We start from the raw sequence: 24,474 nt of genomic DNA, 5'->3' as shown, positions 1-24,474 counted from the left end.
CATGAGCTCCCCAACTGAGGTTGGATGCATCCATTGTCAATACCTTCTGAGGTGGCAGAATTTGAAATAGCAGTCCCACGGTTAAATTCGGCCATATTGTCCACCAGAGTAGGGTGTGAACTAGCTCTGGAGGGATGCGGATGACATTCGCCAGATTCCCTATGGCCTGGGACAACTGGGGAAGCTAGAGTCTACTGGGCCCTTCTCAAATGCGAGGTGTGCCATGGGAGTGACAAGCACTGTGGAGGCCATCTGGCTTAGTAACCTCAACATCTGCTGAGCTGTGATCTGCTTACTGCTATGAACCTGTGAAGTGAGCGCAACCAAGGCATCCAACCTCACTTGTGGCAGGAAAGCCCAAGCTTGAACTGTATGTAGCAGGGCTCCTATGTACTCCAATTGCTGTACTGGATGCAGGTGGGACTTGGGGTCGTTTATAATGAACCCTAGTAGTCCCTGAATAGTTTTCTGCATGAACTCCTGCGCCCCTGCCTTCGACATGCTCTTGACTAGCCACTCAATCAGGTAGGGAAACACAAACTCCCAGTCTGTGTGTAGCAATGCTGCGATTACTGCTAGACATTTGGTAGAGACCCTGAGATCTGATGCAAGGCCAAACAACAGAACGAGGTGCTGGTAGTGGTATTTCCCTACTCAAAATCTGAAATGCTTCCTGTGACTGGGAAGCATCAAAATGTGGGTATTAAGCATCCTTTAAATTAAAAAAAACATAGCCAATCTGTGGCTGACATGGTCAGGACCGCTGGGTAAAGCGGAAAGGCGGCAGAAACCTATGCCTCTGAGAGTAGTAGGTTCTCTGTCTAGGCCCACTCACGAACCCCCTAGTTGGAAGCTGCTGAGAAAGGGATTGGATGATGTCTGGTTGTTTTTTTTTTTTTTTAATGAGATCAGCAACCTCCTCCACCTGGTCTCCAAAAAGGTTGTCACCCCAGCAAGGTACATCTGACAATCTCTCTTGAACCTGGCTCTAGGTCACAGACAAATAGCTATGAAGTCCATGCATCCCTACACCCATGGTAGAGAGTCTGGACACTATCAAAAGTGTCTTAAGTGCCCCTGGCCAGATATGTTCTGCATTCTAGCTGCTTTCTGGCCAACTGACAAAGCTCTATGGCCTGCTCCTGAGGGAAAGAGTGTACGAGGGGTCAGAAAGGATACCAAAGGACTCCACCTCTGAGAAGTAATGTGTATCCTCTTCTGATTCCCATGAATGATCCAGATCAGACTCCTCAAAGTACTCTGGGTGGACTGAGTGAATCTGTGCATGCCCCAGCTCAGTGGGACCATGCCCAGAACTCAAAGGGCACCAAGATACAGCCCTACTCTCAGACTCCAGGGAAGCTTCCTCTCCTGATGCTGAGAGCAGTACCGCATGGGTCGATGTGGACGAGACGCCAGCATTGAAAACCACTCCACTGGCAAAGCTTGAGTCTCAAGAAGGAGTTGAGGCTGAGCTGCAGCTGGCGCAAGCGCCCTTGATGTCTGGACAGTGTGCAGCTGAAACACCTGCACCTGGCTCCTCCCTGAGCATGGCCTGGTACAATTAATCGAAGGTAGGCATTGGCAAAGGTTGGGGAGCTGGTTCAGGGATAGCCTGGGGAATAGTCAGTGCTGAACCAGAAGCCGAGACCTGGCTGCCCGGAGACTATTGCTTCGGTACCTCCACTAAAGAGGGGAAGCAGTCCTCTTGGCACTGATGCATCTTGGGTGTTAGCAATGCCGATGCCCCGGAGCTCCTGGCACTGTGCTTTGTAGGGGGCTGATGACAATGCTTCTTGGACTTCCCTTGACATTTGGCACTGCAGTCCCTCGGTGCCGATGAGGACGTAGTCAAATCCATGCGCATCTTTGGTGTCTGGTCCAATGCTACCAGTCCTGGGGCTTACTAACAGCACTGGATGTCGAGGGAGATGGAGACCTCCTAGATGACAGTGCACTCCCAGTGATAGAAGCAGTTTGGACAGCCATCAAGGTCGATGCTTCTGGTGCCAATCTGGTGGACCGGCTTTCAAGGAACCAAAAGGTTTCTCCTGCTGGACCTGGCGTGCTCTTAGCTACATTTATGAACAGAGAGAACAAGAATCAGGCTCACGGTCAAGCCTAGGCACCTGATGCACTAATTAGGTGGGTCCCTGACAGAAATCACCCGATTACATTGGGTGCACCTTTTGAAGCAACTGGGAGTCTTCTTCAAGAAAAGAATCGTGGCTAAATTAAACTCCTCAATTTTGACATCAAAAAGGGGCTACGCTCAATTTGAGGCTGGTGCTGAAACCTAAGCAGGCCTAAAGAACCGTAAAAAAAATAAAAACTATGAGGGGCAGGAAAAAAAATGACAGGGAAGGTACCTAAAAGAAAAAATATAAGGTAATAAGGAAAGAAAATGTAATACCTGCAAGGGAAGGCACTCAACTGCTGAGGGGAGACCAAGAAAAACATGACCTCTTAGCTCTGCAGGGGAGGGGAGGGGATCTATGAAAGTGTGGTGGGACGCTGATAGAGCTTTTTTAAAGCAATATACACTAGGCAGCATCTGAACCGTGCTCCATCTAATGACGTTACCCACATGTGAGGCTGACAGCGTCTCTTTAAAAAAAACTTTCCTGTACCATTTTTTCCTTTGGTTCAGTGAAACATAATGCATTTGGCAACATATTGCCAGTGTCAGTACAGTTACTGTTCAGCGAGGTTTCTGTATACTATGCTTAAGCTCTTTTTTTGAAAAATAGTGAGTGAGCCGCTATGTTTTTACTTTCAGGGCTGATCGGTGAGATAATAAAGCTAAGCTCTTGAAAAAGCCGCAGTGAAACAGCAGCGCTCTGTTGAGCTGAGCTTTTTAATTATCTGAAACAAACTTGAATGTATGACAGTTAGGAACTACGGTTTGTGCAACAGCTGGAAGTCATCTCAGTGCCAATTAAGTAAATTACAGTCTTAAATATGTGAAAGTATAAAAAATGTATAAAAATTCTTAAACAGAGGTTTTTCTCACCCGCAAAAATGGCAGACATAGTTCAGCATATTGCGGTTAAAAGAAGTTGAATTTCTGAGATCTTTTCCTCTGTTTAGGAATACCATATTTGGCTCCTAGCTAACCCTTGCCTGGATTGTTGTTATCTGTTGAATTAAATGACATATGCATTAGATCCAGGCATGATGATTTTGAAATTGTGGAAATCAGAGATATTTGGTATTTTGAAGATTATAATAAATCAATCTTTTGAGGAAGGTCAATATCCAGAAGTACTGAAAAGAACAATTAGGTCTTACCTGATAATTTTCTTTCCATAAGTCCTTCCCACTATTCCAGACCTGTGGGATACCTGTGTGCATCAACCAGTAGGTGAAAATACAGAACTGAAAACTGAGCTAAGACATCTCTCTCTTGGCATCCAGTCCAACTTCTCAGTAGTTACTTAAACATACAGTAAGGAGAAGCTCAGAATAAGCACAACAACCTTAAACAACTTGCTAACCACCTAACACTAACCAGTCAAGCAAACATGTGAACCTCTCTCATTTCTGGACAGCTTGTAGAGAATATGCAGGAAGCACCAAGCAAGGTGATCGTCATTATTTGACCCATTATTTCAAACCAACATCTCAGAAACCTTGGGAAGGCCTCTGGAATAGTGGGAAGGACTGATGGAAAGAAAACTATCAGGTAAGACCTAATTTCCCTTCCATTACGTAACTTCCCGTTATTCCGGAACCCGTGGAATGTTCAAAAGCAAATCCTTAGAGTAGGTAGGATCCTGGCACTGCCGTCCTGAGGACCAAAGCCTCAAAACTGGCTTCCGTCTGTGCCACAAAATCCACCCTGTAGTGCTTGGCAAAGGTATGCAGCGTAAACTATGTTGCCAACTTGCAAATATCCACTGGAGACAGTAAAGTAGTCTCTGTCCAGGATGTCACTGTTCACTTGGTAGAATAAGCCCTCAAGGCCTGAGGAGCCTGCTTTCCCACAAGCAAATAAGTTGACACGAAAATCTCCTTCAGCCATCTAGCAATTATGGGCTTGGAAGCCATGAAGTCAAGCCTCTGTTTAGCAAAAAGCACAGTCTGTCCGATTTGTGAAAATCATTCATGACTTCGATATCTAGTTCCAAACAATTGTTTGATATCTAGTTCCAAACAATTTTTTTTGTTGAAATCTTTTTATTGAGATTTAATAGCAAGAAAACAGTAAGCATACAACAGTCAATCCTAACATCTCTCTCCCCAGTCCTACTACTACTACTACTTAACATTTCTAAAGCGCTACTAGGGTTACGCAGCGCTGTAGAGTTTAACAAAAAGGACAGTCCCTGCTCAAAAGAGCTTACAATCTAATGGGCAAAATGACAAGTTGGAGCAACCCACAGTTTCGTCAATACATTGCTGAAACTCAATCCTCTGGAGCCTTAGTCCTTAAAACTCCAAACCTACATCCAAACAATTTTTATTGGTAAACCAGCAACATAAATAAGGCACTGCAGTCCAAGTGCACCAAAAGACACAAGAAAGAGTATACTGCAACAGGAGAGATACCAGTGCCAGAAATGGTATTTAAAGCTGACGAGTCAGAGAAACTGAATCAAATCTCTATAAACCTGAAAGATGTAATGGCGCAATTTGACAAATTGAAGAGTAGCAAATCACCTGAACCAGCAGGGCCGTGCCTAGGGTCTCTGGCGCCCCCCTGCAGACTATCAGTTGGCGCCCCCCCCCCCCTTTGTTGACTGGTTACTTTCTTTTTCTGATCACGCTGGCCCAGTATCCGATTCTGCTGCTATCTGTCCTCTTAACTCCGTTTCCAGGGCTTCCTTTCCATTTATTTCTTTACTTTCCTCCTTTCTTCTTCATTTCTTGCTCTATATCCATTTCCAGCAATTTCGCCTCTCTCTCTGGGTCCTTCCCTCCCATCCATGTCCATCCTTGTCCCTCTCTGCCCTTCGCTCCTCCATCATTAACCAGCAATTTTCCTCTCTCCCCTCCCCTCCATTTCCAGCAATTTCTGCTCTCCCTGGGCCCTGCCCTCCCATCCATGTCCATCCTTGTCCCTCTCTGCCCTTCCCTCCTCCATCCATAGCCAGCAATTTTCCTCTCTCCCCTCCATTTCCAGCAATTTCTCCCCTCCCTGGTCCCTGCCCTCCCATCCATGCCTCTCTGCCCTTCCCTTACCTCAGCTCCGCGCCCTAGGGCCTTTAAATCTTTTACCTCCGGTCGCAGCAGCGTCAGTGAAAAGTGCTGCTGTCTCCCTTCCCTTCGCGCTCGTTGGTTCCCTCAGTGTCCCATCTTCTTCTGATGTCAGAAGAAGGCGGGACACTTATAGGCTTATTTTCGAAAGAGAAAGACGCCCATATTTTGACCTAAATCGGGAGATGGGCGCCTTTCTCTCATGGGCGCCCAAATCGGTATAATCGAAAGCCGATTTTGGGCGCCTCCAACTGCAGTCTGTCGCGGTAACGGCCAAAGTTGATGGGGGCGTGTCGGAGGCATGGTGAAGGCGGGACTGGGGCGTGTTTATCGGCCGAGGAGAGATGGGCGCGCTCGGCCGATAATGGAAAAAAGAAGGGCGCTAAAAGCAAGAATTTGGGTCACTTTTTCTGGACCCTTTTTTTCACGAACAAGTCCCCAAAAAGTGCCCCAACTGCCAGGATGACCACCGGAAGGAATCAAGGATGTCCTCCCCTGACTCCCCCAGTGGTCACTAACCCCCTCCCACCCCAAAAAAACAACTTAAAAAACTTTTTTTGCCAGCCTGTATGCTAGCCTCAAATGTCATACCCAGCTCCATCACAGCAGTTGTATGCAGGTCCCTGGAGCAGTTGTTAGTGGGTGCAGTGGACTTCAGGCAGGTGGACCCAGGCCCATCCCCCCTACCTGTTATACTTGTGCTGGTAAATGGGAGCCCTCCAAACCGCCCCCAAAACCCACTGTACCCACATCTAGGTGCCCCCTTCAGCCAAAAGTGCTATGGTAATGGTGTAGAGTTCTGGGGAGTGGGTTTTGGGGGGGATTTGGGGGGCTCAGCACCCAAAGTAAGGGAGCTATGGACTTGGGAGGTATTTTAAAATTTTTTTTAATTGTTACAAGTGCCCCCTAGGGTGCCCGGTTGGTGTCCTGGCATGTGAGGGGGACCAGTGCACTACGAATCCTGGCCCCTCCCACGACCAAATGCCTTGGATTTATTCATTTTTGAGCTGGGCGCCTTCGGTTTCCATTATTGCTGAAAACTGATACTGTCCAGCTCAAATCCGATGCATTTGCCCGGCACCAACCGTATTATCGAAACAAAAGATGGACGCCCATCTTTTTCGAAAATACGGTCTGGCCCGCCCCTTCACAGACCCGTCCTCGGAGATAGTCGCCCATGGAGATGGGCGTCCGCATTCGATTATGCCCCTCTTAGGGAACCAACAAGCGCGGAGGGAAGGGAGACGTCGGCAGCGCTTTCACTGACGCTGCTGTGACCGTCGGAGCCTCGGAGGTAAAAGGTTTAAAGGCCTCGGCAGCGCGGAGCTCAGGTAAGCGGTGAGGGTAAGCACCGCGGCGGTGCCCTCCAGAGGTCGGCTCCCCCTGCGGTACTTACTCCGCTTACCGCGTTGGCACGGCCCTGTGGACTAGGTGGTATTCATCCCAGAGTCCTGACAGAATTGAAAAACGAACTAGCAGAACTATTAGTAATATGTAATTTATCTTTAAAATCAAGCATGGTACTGGAAGATTGGAGGGTGGCCAATGTAACGCCAATTTTGTAAAAAGATTCCAGAGATGATCTGGGAAATTATAGACCAGTGAGCCTGACATTGGTGCGGAACTGAGCTGTGCTGGGGACAGACCCTCTAAGTGGCCGCAGAGTAGCCCCAAATGGGTGGCTAGGTATTTAGTGGCAAACTGCTCAACCACAAATTAACAACTCAAAAGAGGAAAAATCCCCAAACAACTAAACAACCAACTTAGCTCTCTCCAGATCATGACCCCAATAGGTTCAGTCACCCTCCCAGAAGCTCACTCAATTCCTTGGAAGACTCAGACAGCTAGGACTATTCTAGCAGACAGAACTGGTCAGTAGCAGCCATGTTCTAAGAAGAGTTCTGAACTGGAATAGTAGGATTCCAAGAAGGGAAATTATCAGATATGAACTAATTTCTCCTTTTCTGGTAGACGAGTCGAGATGAATAGGAAGTACCCAAGCTTGACTAAACAGGGTGGGCAGAGGCACCAGTTGCCTTCAGGACACCCGCTCCAGTGGTAGGCGATGGCCAAACTTTGAGATAAGCCTTTGGAGACCACGGGATAGTAACAAGTGTTGTTGTGGCCTCGAGTCAGCCCTGGCCTTACATCCAACCTGTAATTTCACAAAAGGTTGGCAAAAACTAAGTAGCAGACCTACAAATATCTTCCAACAACACCAACTTGAAGTCCATCCAAGAGGTCTGTGCCCTAGCTAAGTGAGCATTCAGGGCCTTTGGAACCTGCATACCCTTCAGCAAATAAGCTGAAGCTATGGCCTCCCTAATCCACCTTCCCAATGTAGATTTTGATGCTGTCTCATCTTCCAGCAGTCCACTGAAAAGGATGAATGGCCTGTTCTATTTAAGAAAAAGATTAGCTACTTTCAAATACTGCAGAGGGACCCTACATACATCTATGAGATGAAGACAAGAAAATAAAAATTTGCCATACTGGGTCAAACAGATGGTCTCTCTAGTTCATCATCCTGCTTCCAACCGTGGTCAATTCAGGTCACAAGCACCTTGCAAAATCCCAAAGAGTAGCAAGATTCCATGCTACTGACCCCATGGATAAGTAGTGGCTTTCCCCATGTCTACCTGAATAACAGTTTATGGCCTTTTCCTCCAGCAACTTGTCCAAACTAAGCCCAGCTATGCTAATTGCTTTTACTACATTCTTGGGCAACAAGTTCCAGAACGCAACTATTCACAGAGTAAAAAAAAAAAATGTTATCCTATTTGTTTTAAAAGTATCACCATATAACTTCATAGAATGCCCTCCGTCTTTGTACTTTTTGAAATAGTAAACACTTTTACCAGTTCTACTTCACTCAGGATTTTTGTAGACCTCTACCATATTTCCCCTTTGCCATCAAGCTGAAGAGCCCTAACCTCTTAAGCCTTTCCTCATATGAGAGGAGTTCCATCCCCTTAACTATTTTGGTCACCCTTCTTTGTCCTTCCCTTGACACCCGTGCTTGGAGAAAGTCAAAGTAAAATAATCTGGTTGTAATGAACTGCCAGAGGCAGTTAAATGGTTCTGATACACCTTATACATTACAGGCTGCCCCTGCCTGATATTCTTGTCTAAATCTCACTCTCAAAGATAGTAGAGATTGGGGACTTGCAGTATTATTCTGTTCACATTTGACTGTTCAGTCCCTTTTCTCCATTACTACTACTACTACTACTATTTAGCATTTTTATAGCGCTACAAAGCGTACGCAGCGCTGCACAAACATAGAAGAAGAAAGACAGTCCCTGCTCAAAGAGCTTACAATCTAATAGATATAAAATAAAGCAAGCAAATCAATTAATGTGTAGAGAAAGGAGGAGAGGAGGGTAGGTGGAGGCGAGTGGTTACAAGTGGTTACAAGTCAAAAGCAATGTTAAAGAGGTGGGCTTTCAATCTAGATTTAAAGATGGTCAAGGATGGGGCAAGACGTAGGGGCTCAGGAAGTCTATTCCAGGCGTAAGGTGCAGAGAGACAGAAGGAGCAAAGTCTGGAGTTGGCAGTAGTGGAGAAGGGAACAGATAAGAAGGATTTATCCATGGAACGGAGTGCATGGGAAGGGGTGTAGGGAAGGATGAGTGTGGAGAGATACTGGGGAGCCGCAGAGTGAGTACATTTATAGGTTACTAGAAGAAGTTTGAACAGGATAAGAAAACGGATAGGGAGCCAGTGAAGCGACCTGAGGAGAGGGGTAGTATGAGTAAAGCGACCCTGGCGGAAGACGAGACGGGCAGCAGAGTTTTGAACCGACTGGAGAGGGGAGAGGTGACTAAGTGGGAGGCCAGCAAGAAGCAGATTGCAGTAGTCTAAACGAGAGGTAACAAGGGTGTGGATGAGGGTTCTGGTAGAGTGCTCAGAAAGAAAGGGGCGGGTTTTACGGATGTTGTAAAGAAAGAAACAACAGGTCTTGGCGATCAGCTGGATATGAGTAGAGAAGGAGAGAGAGGAGTCAAAGATGACCCCAAGGTTACGAGCTGAAGAGACAGGGAGAATGAGAGAGCCATCAACAGAAATAGAAAACGGGGGGAGCGGGGAGGTGGGTTTGGGAGGAAGCTCCTCCAACAGAATCCCTTACATTCAGATTGCTTTCATCTCCATCGGGAGATTTTCTCCTGTATATTTTCATTCACCTCTCTGCATGCACACTCCTTTCAGGAATTGTAGTCTCTTGTTAGTTTTCACTGTCTATCATATTACAGTGATATGAAAAAGTATTTACCCCCTCCTGATTTACTCTATTATTTCATATAAGTCACACTGAATGGTTTCTGATCTTTCACCAAAATGTAACATTAGACAAAGGGAACCTGAGTGAACAGTTATCCAACACCCATATCACCCATGTGAAAAAGTAACTGCCCCCTAAAATTACTAACTGGTTGCACTACCTTTAGCAACAGCAACTAAATGCTTCCTATCATTTGGCTGCTTTAATTCAGACACATTTTTCTAGGTTTTGGTGCATGAACTGCTCGTTTCAGGTCTTGCAGCATCTCAATAGGGTTGGAGTCTGGACTTTGACTAGGCCAATCCAAAACTAATTTTGTTTCTCCTCAGCTATTCAGATGCGGACATGCTTTTGTGTTTTAGATCACTGTCTTGCTGCGTAATTCAATTATTCTTCAGCTTTTGCTCACGGATAGGTGACCACATATTCTCCTTAAGATATTTTTGGTATAGTGCAGAATTCATAGTTCCTTTAATAGCAGCACATTTTCCAGGTCCTGAGACAGCAAAGCATCCCCACATCATCATACTACCATTACCATGTTTGACTGTTAGTACGATATTCTTACAGTAGAATGCTATATTTGCTTTACGCCAAACATAAAGGGATCTACATAGACAGACCTGCCATTTTGGGTGATCCCAGAATTAACACAGGTGGGCCCTTCCAACCCGCCTTCTACCCCCTCCCACCCCGCAAGGTCACTGTCCACAGAGTTCCATTTTTGCCTCATTTGACAATAGAACATTATTCCACAAGGCTTAGGGATCATCCAGGTGTTTTTGCAAATGTAAGACTAGCAAAGATGTTGCTCTTGGAATAAAGCAGCAGTTTTCTCTTTGCTACTCTCCCATGAATCGTTTTTGCCCAGTCTCTTTCTTATTATGGAGTCATGAACAGTAACCTTTAGTTGAGGCCTGCAAGTTCTTTGGATGTTCTTCTGACATATTTTGTGACTTCCTGGATGAGCTGTTGCTGCACCCTTGGAGTAATTATGGCAGGCTGGCTGACCACTCCTGGGAAGATTCATACAACCCATTAACTTCCCCACTCATACTGTGGATAACATGCAGGGTACTGTACTGGTCCCTTCTCAGCAACCTTTTCATTTAAGACTCTCCTCCCCTCAGAATGTTTCCCGATGAGATTTGCAACCTACTCCATCTTGTCACTACTACTACTATTTAACATTTCTATAGTTCTCCCTGGTAAAAGAATGTCTGCCAGCTTCCGAACTGCTGGTTCTAGGTCTGAGGTGCACAGCCAGGCGAGTCTGTGCAATCCAATACCCATGACGGAGGCTCTGGATGCCATATGGAAAGCATCATAGGTTGCCCACACTGTGTACTTTCCACACTCTCATTGCTTGTATCTGTTAACTCCACCATACTGTGCACAATTTTAATATTTCAAGAACTGTATTTATTTATTTTTTAAAAATTTCGATAGCTTTCATAACTTGTATTTTATTTGGATATTGTTTATGATTTGTCTGGGAACCACTTTGATGTAATTCTTTATGTAAAGTGGTATATAATATTAATAAAGTCTGTACATTAATACATCTATCTGTACGGAGTAGCAGGCACAATCCTAAACAGAGGAAGTAACCTACATGCTCTGCACAGAGCTATAGCTACAACTCTAGCCACTTTGCTATGCAGGCCAGATGGACTATGCTAGTCTTTGTTAATTCCTCTGTACTGTATAGTTATCACATTTGCACTTTAAATACTAATTCACTCAAGACCAAATCTGTGAAGCATGGAATCCTAAATAAAAATGGTTTTCAGAAGAATACTGGCACAAATTTAGATTCAACTGTAAATATGCTGCCAAGGTTAACCTCCTTTCCTATTTTGCTATCAGAGCAATTTTTCCAGTATCTTCTCCAAGTGATGTCTGTCACACTCAAGTTGGCATTAAAGGGAAAACTGCTAGAATCCCTTGTCAGCAACCTTTGACAAAGCAAAGAATATCAGACTTCTAGCAATTTGATTTTGATCCTTTGTTTCTTGGGCCCCTATTATCCTTGTATTGCAAGGACTCAGGAAAGTTAGACATCAGATGGTAGCACACCAAGGCAGTCTAGCTACAGCTCAAACATAAAAATCCATTAGCAGATTAAGGCAATATCAGGTAAACCTGGAATTTAGAGCTTAGTTTAGAGGCCCTGTTACAAAATCGTGGCAAAAAGTGGCCTTAGTGTGCCCTTACACAGGTCTTTTTTGTATGCTAAGGCCATTTTTACTGCAGCTGTAGAACGGTCTATTTTCTATTTTTTGTATTAATGGCCTTGCACTCATGTTACCATTAGAGCGTGGCCACTTAAAAAAATTACTGTGTGAGCACTTACTGCTATCCATTTTGTAGGCAGTAAGGGTTCATATGGTATCCCTGCATTAACCAGTAATACAGATGTGCTAAATGGTTTGCTCAAGAACATTCACTTTCCGCCCCTGATGCACCCCCCCACCCCCAGAGAAAATAGAAATTTTTTTTTGTGTACTGTTAGTGTGAGCCCATTCTGAGCACGTCCTGTAGTACTCCATTTTTAGCTGCATTAGGCACTTAAAGCAGCTTAGTAAAAGGACTTGTTTTAATTAAAAACAACTTCCCCTCCCCCATCAAAAAAAAGCCTCCGATGGACAAAACATTTTCCTAAAGTCACCACCACTAGCTAATGTGTTTAACAAATGAAATAGAACGTTAATACTGTTAACTAATTTTTCCTCTCACCATGAGCTCTTGTTAGGTCAGGGCAAACCATAGTTTGAAACTCAGATCTAATATTATGCTTTGTGATTTTCAGCTTACCCTCAACAGCCTGTTCAATTCCTTTCAGTCGAGCATAGGCTGTGTTTATATCCAACGTAAAGTTGTCAAGTTGCTCCTGAGACAAACGTCGAAATTGTATTTCCTGCTCGGATAGTTTCTCAGACATTTGCTGTAAACATTAAAAGAACAATTCCTAGTAAAATTCATAATTAATTCTGACATCAATATAACACCAAGGAAACAGTTTATACTGTGTTGGACAGGATTTCTCCTCTTTACCTACATCAGCGGCTCTCAATGTATGGCTCAAGGGGTGTGGCACAAAATATGTGGTCTTATATAGATTACTGCTATACCTGTATTTTTTAAAACAGCTAATTTTTAGGGTTTTTTTTTTTGGGGGGGGGGGGGCAGGGACAGAGAGGCTGGGGACCTATATTTACCACAGAGAACAGAAAAGGGGCATGACCTGAAGTTTAATTCAAACATTAACCTACAGGATTTATAAAGACAAAAATACAATACACTAAAGAATTATTATAGTGTAAGTCAGGCTTTCCTAAATGTATATTTTTGACATTAGGTGGAGAGTATGGGAACATTAAAAACACTACACAAGCAATTCTACCTCGTACACAATTAGTTTGAGGGCAACTATGGCAGGCACACCATAAAAAAGTAGAGAAAAAAAGACTTCAGAAAAATCGGATCCACCTCATTTTTAAAGGACACACCTTAGATATAATGAGGGAACCGTTGCAATCATATGTCTTCACAAAAAAAACTCCACATTAACTTTCATATGAACACTGCCATGTGCCACCACAAACATTGTAGGAGACAACCTCCACTCTCAAGACAAATCCCTCCTTTCAGTACCCTTCTCCACCACCGCCAACTCCAGGCTCCGCCCTTTCTGCCTCGCCTCACCCCACGCGTGGAACAAACTCCCCGAGCCCATAAACCAGGCCCCCTCCCTGCCAATCTTCAAATCTCTGCTTAAAGCCCACCTCTTCAATGTCGCCTTCGGCACCTAACCTCTACACCTCTACCCAGGAAATCTAGACTGCCCCAACTTGACATTTCGTTCTTTAGATTGTAAGCTCCTTTGAGCAGGGACAGTCCTCCTTTGTTTATTTTGTACAGCGCTGCGTAACCCTAGTAGCGCTCTAGAAATGTTAAGTAGTAGTAGTAGACTCAAATCACTTATCCAAGCTTGGAAAATGTACTTAGCTCATTATATTGATGTCTTCGCCATTCATAATTCAATCCAGGTACAAATGCTGTACTTTCTTGAATTATGTGTTTGATCACTTTTATCTTGCCTCACCATATGCCTGGAATAGACTTCCTGAGCTGGTACACCAAGCTCCATCTCTGGCCGTCTTCAAATCTAAGCTAAAAGCCCACCTTTTTGATGCTGCTTTTAACTCCTTACCCTTATTCACTTGTTCAGAACCCTTATTTTATCATCCTCACTTTTAATATTCCCTTATCTCATTTGTCCTGTTTGTCCTAATTAGATTGTAAGCTCTGTCGAGCAGGGACTGTCTTTTCATGTTCAAGTATACAGCGCTGCGTAAGTCTAGTAGCACTATAGAAATAAGTAGTAGTAGCATAACGTTTTGTCATACATTCTTTAAAGAAAGGCATCTTTTCCCATTTTTAAAGAAACTGTGTCAAAGTCTTTCTGTGGTCTCAGAGTTAGTTTTGGTATCCTCCGAAACATATACTGAATGAGGAATGGCTAAAGCTTGGCCTGATTGCACATAATGTCGTGAGACTCACCAGCTGGAATTCAGTCTTCAGCTCTTGTTCTTGGACATTAAGGACATCTCGTAGGTGATCAGAGTGGGCAGCAGCTTGTCTGCGTAGCTGGGTTCTCATTTCTGCCTCCATAATGTTTCGCAATTCTTCAGCCTGCAAGTAGCCAACAAACCACTATTTTCAGTTTTCATTTTATTTTTCTACAAAACAGCAGTGTTTATTACAACTAGAATAAAACCAGGGAAAAACATTTGTGAAAAAATAGGCATCTCATTTTTCTGGGTAAACAGTTTATATTGATGGACAGAAGCCAGGCTAGTAAGCGAATATTGTGTTATGTGTACATATACACGTATCTAAATAAAGATCTATATTACACACACATGCATATACATTAACCCAATTTAGATCCTACAGCAGGGGTTGGCAAATATTTTGATAGTCATATGACCCTTTATATAATCACTGATAGGGCTAGATGCTTCCCTTGCACCTCTCACCTTCCTTCTCTTCCTAGCACCCCCTCTTTTTACCCTCTTGTCAATTCTTCCAGCATCATCTTCTTTCCATATTCCTTGTTTTCTCTAACATTTCTCCCTTTACATAGTGTCTTACCTGTTTCTTTGCCTCCATTTTTCAACCCTTTATTTATTTGTTGCATTTGTATCCCACATTTTCCCACCTATTTGCAGGCTCAATGTGGCTTACATAGTACCGTGATGGCGATCACTAATTCCCGTAAGAGAAATACAGAGTGGTCTAGTGTTGATGTTCATAGATGACAGAGTATTTTAAGTGATCAAGGAGAGAGAGTTAGATTTTGTCCAGTTCTAGTAAGAGTTTCTATTGTGTTGCAGAGTTTAGGAGTTTAGGTTGGTTCTTACTGGTAGGCCTTTGTGAACAGGGTGGTTTTTAACAATTTCTGGAAGTTTGTTAGGTTGTGCATTGTTTTCGTAACGTTTGGAAGTGCATTCCATAGTTGCGTGCTTATATAAGAGAAGCTGGATGCATATGTTATCCTTTTCTCCCCTCCTATCAGTGCAGAGTTCCTCGTGCATCTCTTATCATCAGTGGTTCCAGAGACAGTAATGGTTGCCTTCCCCAATGGCAACCTGCTGTACCGTATGCACGGAACAGACTTCCTGAGTTGGTAGGTCATACTCTCTCTAGTCTAATTCAAATCTAAGTTAAAAGTCCACAACTTTGAGGCTGATTTTAAACCTTAACCAATTTCACCTGTTTAATATCCATTTTGTTTTAAATCATTTTCAAAAAGAAATAAAACAGACTAAGCTCTGCAGAGCAGGGATTCGTGTGTGTGTGTGTGTGTGTTCTAAAGTTCCATAGAAACCTATGGAACTTTGGAAGGCTAAGTGCTTTGAAAATATGCCTCTATGTCTACTAGTGTTACAGAAAAAAGTATTACCAGTAGTAAATGCAGGACCCATACTTTTCTGTTGCATACTTAATTCAGTCACAATTTTGTGCATGGCCCACTGTCTGTCTTTTGTGTGAGGAGATGCAGGCAAGCATGACAGATGGTAAAATTATGCCTTACCTGATAATTTTCTTTCCTTTAGTCGCAGCAGATGAATCGAGGAACCAGTGGGTTGTATCCGTCTACCAGCAGGTGGAGATAGAGAAACTAAACTGAAAGGAGTCAAACCAGACAGCCAGCCCCTATGCCAATTAGTATATGTCACATCACAAAGCAGAGACGCAAACTGCGTTGGGTAGTCCTTCCACTGAAAGAAAGGAAGGAAGAGAGCCTGGTTAAGATGGAATGCCGACACAACGTTTGGTAGAAAGGACAGCACTGTCCGCAAGGTTAAGCCTGCTTCTGAAAATTGAAGAAAAGGGTCTCGACACAATGCCTGGATCTCCGAGACTGAGCGGACACTATGGCCACCAAAAACATGTTTTAAGGGTCAAGTCCTTATCTGATGCCCTAAGTAATTCAAGTTCCAGCTCAGACACGGTCGCCGACAAGGAGGTCGAAGGTGAAGAGCACCCCGCCACACACACACAAAAATAGCACTACATTGGGATGAGTTGCTAAGGAGGAACCCAACCCTCCGCCCATTTCAGTATCCTGCATACCTCAGAGTCCAGAGCCCGACTGTGCATTCCGCCTTGTTGATTGATGTAAGCCACCGCCGTCGTGTTGCCCGATAGCACCCGTACCACAGGGCCCTGCAGTACCTCCTGTAATGCCAGAAGGGTGTACATCACTGCTCTCAACTCTAAATGAATGATGGGCCAAGCTTCTTCTTCCATCGACCAACACCCCTGCGCATACAGCCAGAGATGAGACACCAGCCTGTAAGGCTGGCATCTGTTACCACCACCACCACCCACTGAGGCAATGCCGCTGCAATACTGAGTTGTGCCCAAGGCCATACTGAGTTGCGCCACATGCAACCATGGAAGTTGCTGACAGTAATCCTGTGAAAACGGAGACCATTGGCTCAGGAGAGCATGTTGTAGCAGCCACATGTGTGCCCTGGCCCATGGTACTACTTCGAGTGTGGCTGCCATCAACCCCTGACACCTGAACATAGTCCTATATTCGAGGACTTGGCAGCCACAAGAGGCTGCGCACTTGCATCACCAATTTGAGTCTCCTGCTCTCCGGCAGGAAAACTGTGCCGTATTGAACCGGACGCCTAAGTAAACCAACATCTGGGACTGGACCAAGTGACTCTTGGAGAAGTTGATCACCCATTTGAGGGACTGAAGCACTGCCACCAGGGTAGCCTGTTGACTCTCTGGTTCAGACAACGCTCGGATCAGCCAGTTGTCCAGATAGGGATGAACTTGAATTCCCTCTTTCCGCAGAGATGCTGCCACCATCACCATACCTTGGAAAAGGTGCGTGGTGCCATGGCCAGCCCAAAGGGTAATGCCTAGAACTGAAAATGCTTCCCCAGCACAGTGAACTGCAGAAACCGCTAATGCGGTGGCTAGATTGGAATATGAAGATAAGCCTCCTTGAGATCCAAGGCAGTCAGATATTCCTGCGGCTGCACTGCCGCTACCAGTGCTTGCAGAGTTTCCATGCGAAAATGGCAAACCCTGTGGAATTGATTCACCTCCATGAGGTAAAGCATGGGTCTGAAGGAGCCTCCTTTTTTCAGTACCACAAAAAGATCAAATACTGACCCGTGTGTCTTTTGAGCAGCGGAATTAGAACAATGGCCCCAATGGCCACCAGTTCCTGCAATGTTGCTAGAACTGTTTCCCATTTGGTACCCATTGTGCAATGGGACTCCAAGAAAGAATCTCTGACAGGAGAGCCAAATTCTAGCTTGTTCTCTGATAACCTCGAGAACCCATTGATTTGAGGTGATCTCGGACCACTCTTGGTAACAGAGAGCCAGCCGCCCCCCTATTTGCAACACCAAAGAATGGACCGGCACTCCATCATTGCAAGGACCGCCCGGCCACTCCCTGTCGGACCACCGAGGCCACTCCTCTTTTTTTTCCCCCTCGAAAGGAAGATCGCTGTTCGAAATGGGAACACTAAAAAGAAGGTAAGTCCTACCCGGGTGATAGCGTCGAGCCTCCAGAACCTCGGGCCTTGAGGATCCAATCCTAGCTGACGCCTTAGGTTTCTCTTCTGGGAGCCTTTGGGAGTCCTCAGCAAATTAAAGTTTGCCCCTAAAGGGCAACTTGGTAAGATGTTGCTTAGACACTATACCTGCGGTCCACTGCTGCAGCCAGAGTAACCTGATCATATAAGGCATCTGCCAGGTAAGCCAGAACATTTCCTACACAAGCACAGCCACATCTGAAGAAACTCATACCAAACCAGCCTGCTGTGGGCACATTCTACATGTTACCCAAAATCCACAAACCTGGAAACCTGGGCAGACCAATCATATCAGGTATTGGCACGCTCACGGAGGAAATATCTGGACTCATAGAGGAAATTCTGAAACCTCTCGTGCACAAAACTAACAGCTTCATACAAGACACCACAGACTTTCTGAATAAATTGAAAAATATCAAACAATTACCACCAAACACCCTTCTGGTCACGATGGATGTAGAATCACTATACAGCAACATTCCACATGCAGATGGCATAGCTGCATGTGGAAGACTCCTAAAAAAAATCCACACTGGACCATCAATACTCACCAGAAACTATTACAAAATTAATCAAATTCATTTTAACTCACAACTACTTCCACTTTAACAATGATATCTATCTACAAATAATGGGCACTGCAATGGGCACCAGGACAGCACCCCAATATGCCAACCTTTTTATGGCTGAGCTGGAAGAGACATTTCTGAATACATACCAGACCAAACCTCTAAAATACTGCCGGTACATCGATGACATTTTTATGATTTGGACGGAGGGGGAAGAAACTCTGAAACAATTTTACTATTCCTTCAATACATACCATCCTACAATCAGATTCAAAATTGACTACTCCCCAGAAAGTGTCAATTTTTTGGACACCACAGTCTCAATCAGTGATGGCTGTATACAAACATCTATATACAAGAAACCCACAGACAGATGCAGCTACCTCCACAACTCCAGCTTCCATCCTTCACATACAAAAATTTTTACAGCCAAGCCACAAGATACCACCATAGCTGCTTGGACCCAGAGGATAGAGACAGACACCTTGAAACCCTGACTGCACCCTTCAAACAGAAAGGCTACAACCCCAAAATATCTATATATTTCCGATCTGAGGAAGAAGGGCAACCTTCGAAAGCTAATCAAGAAATGTATTAAGTTATGTCCAATAAAAAAGGTATCATCTTATTTTCTTTTCCATGTTTTATTTTATTTGATTCTATTAAATTGTGATTGTTTAGTAAATTGTTCATAAGTTCATATATTTTTTTTCTTGTTTATCTGTTCTGGGCTCATGTATGTGCTGTAATACAACCCCAAAATATCTATATATTTCCAATCTGAGGAAGAAGGGCAACCTTCGAAAGCTAATCAAGAAATGTATTAAGTTATGTCCAATAAAAAAGGTATCATCTTATTTTCTTTTCCATGTTTTATTTTATTCTATTAAATTGTGATTGTTTAGTAAATTGTTCATAAGTTCATATATTTTTTTCTTGTTTATCTGTTCTGGGTTCATGTATGTGCTGTAATATTTCGCTTTAGCTCTCTTTATACTGTGTCTGTACATTCTTAAAGCTTTCCTCCATATAGTTTTGTTCATGTCTGACTTATATTTGGTTCAGTTTCTTTCCAGTTTCCTGCAGAGTTTTTTTTTCATCTCTAGTAGCTCATTAAACCAGGGGTGAGGGTGTTTTTTTTACTTCTTATTTTCATTTTAAGTGGAGCTATTTTGTTCAGCGTGGTTCCACGCTCAGTTCATCTCAATTTCTCATAAAGTGGATGTTATTGGGTGATGTGACTATTTATTAGTGCTGCATTAGCCAGAAGTTATGATTGTCCACCTTTCCTCTAGTTATGAAGTTGTGTGATGTCTTTGGTTCCCTATTCTTGCTGTTTCTTTCCATTGAAGTGTGAATGTGAGTTTACTATGATCTGGCCATATTACTTCTTCCCAGTTATGATTTTCTAATATGTGGTTAATATTGAGACTAGTAAGTCCAATAGATGACCTTTTGCATGAGAGACCGGAGGAGACATCTATAAAGAAACAACGGCAATAAAGAATTGTTTCTTTACAGATGTCTCCTCCGGTTTTTAGAAGAGCCTACCTTTCCTACTTCTTGCTTCTATAACTATTTATGTACCTTTTAATATATCATGGAGATATCAGACAAGGTTAAACAAGGCCTTGACCTCATGGAAAACAGGACCACAACTTTCAAACTGCAACTGAGATAAAACCAAATTCCTGGTTCTGTCTAGCTTGCATAATCTAACTTCTTGCCAAAACTTCACAATCAACCACAACTAAAAATATTAGGAATTATTCTTGAAAAAACATCTGTCTACTGATAATCAGGTCTTAGCAGTCACATCAAAGAGTTTCAAAACTCTATGGAAACTGAGAAAAATTAGAGATTATTTTCCCAGCAAATCATTCCATTTTATAGTACAATCTCTGATATTGTCCCAACTAGACTACTGCATCGTGGCATATGTAGGATGCAAAGAAAACATGCTAAAATTGCTGCAAACTGTCCAAAACACGGCAGCAAGCCTAATTTTCAAAAACAGTAACTCTACTGTTTGAAATGCTATACTGGCTACCAATTAAGACCAGATTATTTTTCAAAACTAACACCCTAATATTCAAAACTAGTGGAACCATGCCCATTTCCTCAACAATGAAACGTAGGAAGGCTGTTATGTAAGCTTTTTTTATCCTCTCTCCCCTGCCCTCCCCTCCATGTCCAGCGATTCTCCTCTTCCCTGCCCTCCCATCCGTGTCCCGCGATTCTCTCCTCTCCTGTCCTCCCATCCCATCCATGTCCATCAATTCTCCTCTGCTCTGCCCTGCCCTCCCCTTCCTCCCTCCCCCACGATTCTCTCCTCCCCTCGATTTGTACCTGAACGTTCTCTGGCTGGCTGGCGCTGGCTTCCGTTCCGTTCGTTAACATCCCTCCTGACGTCAGCTCGCCTCCAGCGTTCCCCTCCCTATCACTGTTCCGCCCTCTGACGTCATTATGTCTTGACGCGAGGGCAGGACAGTGAGGGGGAATGAAACGCTGGAGGCTGGCTGACGTCAGGAGATGTTACGAACCCAGGCAGCCAGACATGGAACGTTGGAGGTGCAAATTATTATATTAAGATATTATTTGGTATGTCTCCTGATTACATACTATCACCAAGAAACACAACTCCAGGAACAAGAGGGTACCTACGACTTCATCTACCCAACCGTAGAAATACAAAACTCCAAATCCATCCACATGGCTCGATCTAGCTACCTGGGTTCCAAATGGTGGAATTCAATACCCAAGATTACAAGACTATCTAAAGTTCAGAAAAAAAAAATTTTTTTTTTCAAGAAATTTTATGGTTAATCACACATGCTACTAAGGTCATAATGTTCCATAATGTCTGTAATTATAGCACAACACTAACTTCTCCTAACTGTAAATTGTAAGCCACATTGAACCGAAACTTGTTTTTGGATAATTGTGGGATATAAGAACGAATAAATAAATAAATCAGTGAGCCACTTGAGAGGATAGCCGCGAATATAGTGGGGCCTCTAGCTGTCCCTAGACGGACTGGGAAGAGATATATACTGACAAAGGTGGACTTTGCTATCAGATATCCTTATCCTCAATAGAAGCAGAGAAAGTTGCCACTGCCCTACTTGAAATAGTTTCCTGGTTAGGATACCCACAAGAAATATCTCAGACCAAGGGACGAAGTTTGTCTAAGCTGATCCAAAATCTGTGGGCACACTGTGAAGTGAAATCTGTACTTACCACCCCATATCACCCTAAAACAAATGGGTTGGTGGAGAGATTTAATGGGACATTAAAGCAGATGTTAACAGCTTTTGTGATGTCAGGAGACCACGACTGGGAAAAGTACATAAGTATTGCCACACTGGGTCAGACCAAAAGTCCATCAAGCCCAGAATCCTGTTTCCAACAGTGGCCAATCCAGGTCACAAAGACCTGGCAAGATCCCAAAACAGTACAAAACATTTTATACTGCTTATCCCAGAAATAGTGGATTTTCCCCAAGTCCAATTTAATAATGGTCTATGGACTTTTCCTTTAGGAAGCCGTCCAAACTGTTTTAAAATTCCGCTAAGCCAACCGCCCCCACCACAATCTCTGGCAATGTACTTGCCCTACCTACTGTTTGAGTAAAGAGAAGTAACCCAGGAGTATACAGGGTTCTTCCCCATTCAAGCTGCTTTATGGCCGGAGGATGAGAGGGCCCCTTGACCTAATAAGAGCACATTGGGAAGGTAAAGTTGACACCTCTGACAACCCTGTAAATTGAATATGTAGTCAATATAAGGCAGAAATTAGAAGAACTTGTGGGATTTACCATAGGTAACTTACAGGCAAGCCCAGGCTAAGCAAAAAGACCTGGCATGATCGTGAAGTCCGAAATGGAGAGTTTCATGAGGGCCAGCAGGTACTTGTTTTAGTCCCAGTATGTCAGAATAAACTTCAGGCTAACTGGGCAGGACCTTATAAGGTTATACGGCGCCTAAATGATACAAATTATATCTATGGATTCTCAAGACAGAAAGCAGCATACCTTTCACGTAAATATGTTAAAGGCCTATGCAGATTGCGCAGCCATGGTACTAGCTGTATGCAGCCCACTGGAGGAGTGTCAAGATAGTGAACCCATACCTGACAGAGACATTACCAGAAGGATCTACACAACAAGTTGTAATACCGTGTTTCCCCGAAAAAAAGACATCCTCCGAAAATAAGACCTAGTAGCGATTTTGCTACATTTCTAAATATAAGGCTTCCCCCCGAAAATAAGACCTAGCAAACTTTTTTTTTGCAGCAGGGCCACCGAGAGCCGGAAAAGACCGCCCCCCACCCCACCCCCACCTGAGGTTGCCCTCCCACCTGAGGTCGCCGGGCCCCCCTCCACTCGCCCTCCGTCACTCTGGAACTAACCTTAAACTCCTTTCACCTTCGCAACGCAAGTTCCCAGCAGCAAGCAGCAGCAGGGCAGACCTCTCCTTCCTTCCATGCCCCGCCCTCGCCTGACGTTAAGACCTAGCGCGTTTTGGGGAGGATAAATTAATATAAGACAGTGTCTTATATTCGGGGAAACACGGTAGGAGAACAGTTAACCCCCACTCAGTACTGCAAATGTACGCTGATGTGTTTTCTACTAAACCAGGAATTACTTATTTGGCTAACCACAATGTAGACACTGGTAACCATAAACCACTGAAGCAGAGTGCCTATCGAATATCTGCTGAGGTGGAGAAGCATATAAAGCAGGAGACTGATGAGATGCTAGCCCTAGGTTTATAAAGAAATCTCATAATCCCTGGGCTTCTCTTGTAGTTCTTGTTCCCAAGAAAGATGGCACAACCTGCTTCTGTGTGGATTACAGAAGACTTATTGAATGTACTGTATCTGATGCCTATCCGATGCCCCGGATGGATACTAGACCAATTAGCTGGGGCCCAGTACCTGATCACAATGGTCTTTAGATAAGGGTACTGGCAGATTACCCTAACAGCTGCTGCTCAGGAGCAATCTGCATTTATTACCCCATTTGCTCTACATGAATTTATTGTGATGCTTTTTGGAATGAAAAATGCCCCTGGTACATTTCGGTCCTTGGTGAATCGTCTTTCAGATGGACTCCAGCAGCATGCTAGGGCTTATCTTGATGACACTGCTGTGTACAGTCAGACTTGGGATGACCATCTGATCCATTTACGTGGAGTGCTGGACCAGATCAGGGAGGTTCACTTGAGTATCAAGTCCAGGAAATGGCAGATGGAGATGGCAGAAGTGCAATATTTAGGGCACAGAGTGGAAGGTGGACAGCTAAAGCCTGAGCCAGCTATGGTGGAAACTATCCAGAGTTGGCCCACTCCCCAAACTAAAAAGCAAGTATTGGCCTTCCTTGGAACAGCGGGGTATTACAGAAACTTTGTGCCTCACTATAGCACTACAGCCAAGCCCCTGACTGAAAAGAGACAACCCCGAATTGTTACCTGGTCGCCAGAATATGAAGCGGCCTTCCAAAAATTAAAGACAGCATTAGCTATCGATCCAATTTTAGTTGCAACTGATTGCCAGCAAAGATTTGCATATGGCATTGGAGCTGTACTCAGTCAAGTGAATAGCAGAGGGGAGGAGCACCCCATTGTATACTTAAGTTGCAAGCTCCTTGACAGAGAAGTAGCCTATGCCACTACTGAAAAACAATGTTTGGCCTTAGTGTGGGCCCTTAAGAAACCACAGCCATATCTGTATGGGCAAGACTTTACTGTCATCACAGATCACAATCCATTGGTGTGGCTTAAAAGAGTCTCGGGAGAAACTGGGAAGCTACTCCAGCACAGCCTGTCCTTGCAGATGTACAATTTTACCATACAGCATTTGAAGGGCAGTGAACATGGTAATGCTGATAGACTCTCCAGAAAGGAAGAGCCAGAACCGCCCTGACACTGGACTGTCGAGATCAGACCTGCGGTCCATAGAGGCCACAGTCCGGGGTCTCTCTCTCTTAAGGAGGGAGGTGTGACAAAGCAATGGGTTTGTAAGCCTGTAAACTGTATTATTTCTTGAAGTGTATTTCTCTAGTTTGGCCAGCAGATGGTGCATGTCTTATGTTTAAAGCTGTTACAGACAAATGACTGTTCCTTCTTTAGTTTAACACAAAGAGGAAGTAGTCTGCAGTGATGTAGCCAGCTACTTAAAAAAAATGTTGTTCTGAGCTCTGATTGGCCCAGGAGCTCAAATTCAGTCTGGAAATACTGGATTATTCTTCAGTATCAGCTTGGAAGTAGAGAGAAAAAGACCTCTTT

At 44.1% G+C, this 24,474-nt stretch overlaps 1 protein-coding gene across 5 annotated transcripts in view; it reads right to left on the bottom strand.

The window, feature by feature from the left end:
• Window positions 1-24,474, bottom strand: part of IMMT (inner membrane mitochondrial protein) — a 156,664-nt gene that overhangs the window by 4,989 nt on the left and 127,201 nt on the right. For all 5 annotated transcript variants that reach the window (XM_030191054.1, XM_030191056.1, XM_030191057.1 and 2 more), the window contains 2 exons: window positions 14,048-14,179; window positions 12,299-12,428 (listed from right to left, as the gene is read on the bottom strand). In XM_030191054.1, coding sequence (XP_030046914.1) covers window positions 12,299-12,428; window positions 14,048-14,179 — 262 coding nt within the window. The remainder of the gene's footprint in view (window positions 1-12,298; window positions 12,429-14,047; window positions 14,180-24,474) is intronic.

Source organism: Microcaecilia unicolor, chromosome 2 (genome assembly GCF_901765095.1).
Source record: "Microcaecilia unicolor chromosome 2, aMicUni1.1, whole genome shotgun sequence".
Taxonomy (NCBI): domain Eukaryota; kingdom Metazoa; phylum Chordata; class Amphibia; order Gymnophiona; family Siphonopidae; genus Microcaecilia; species Microcaecilia unicolor.
This window is presented reverse-complemented; position numbering and strand designations above follow the sequence as displayed.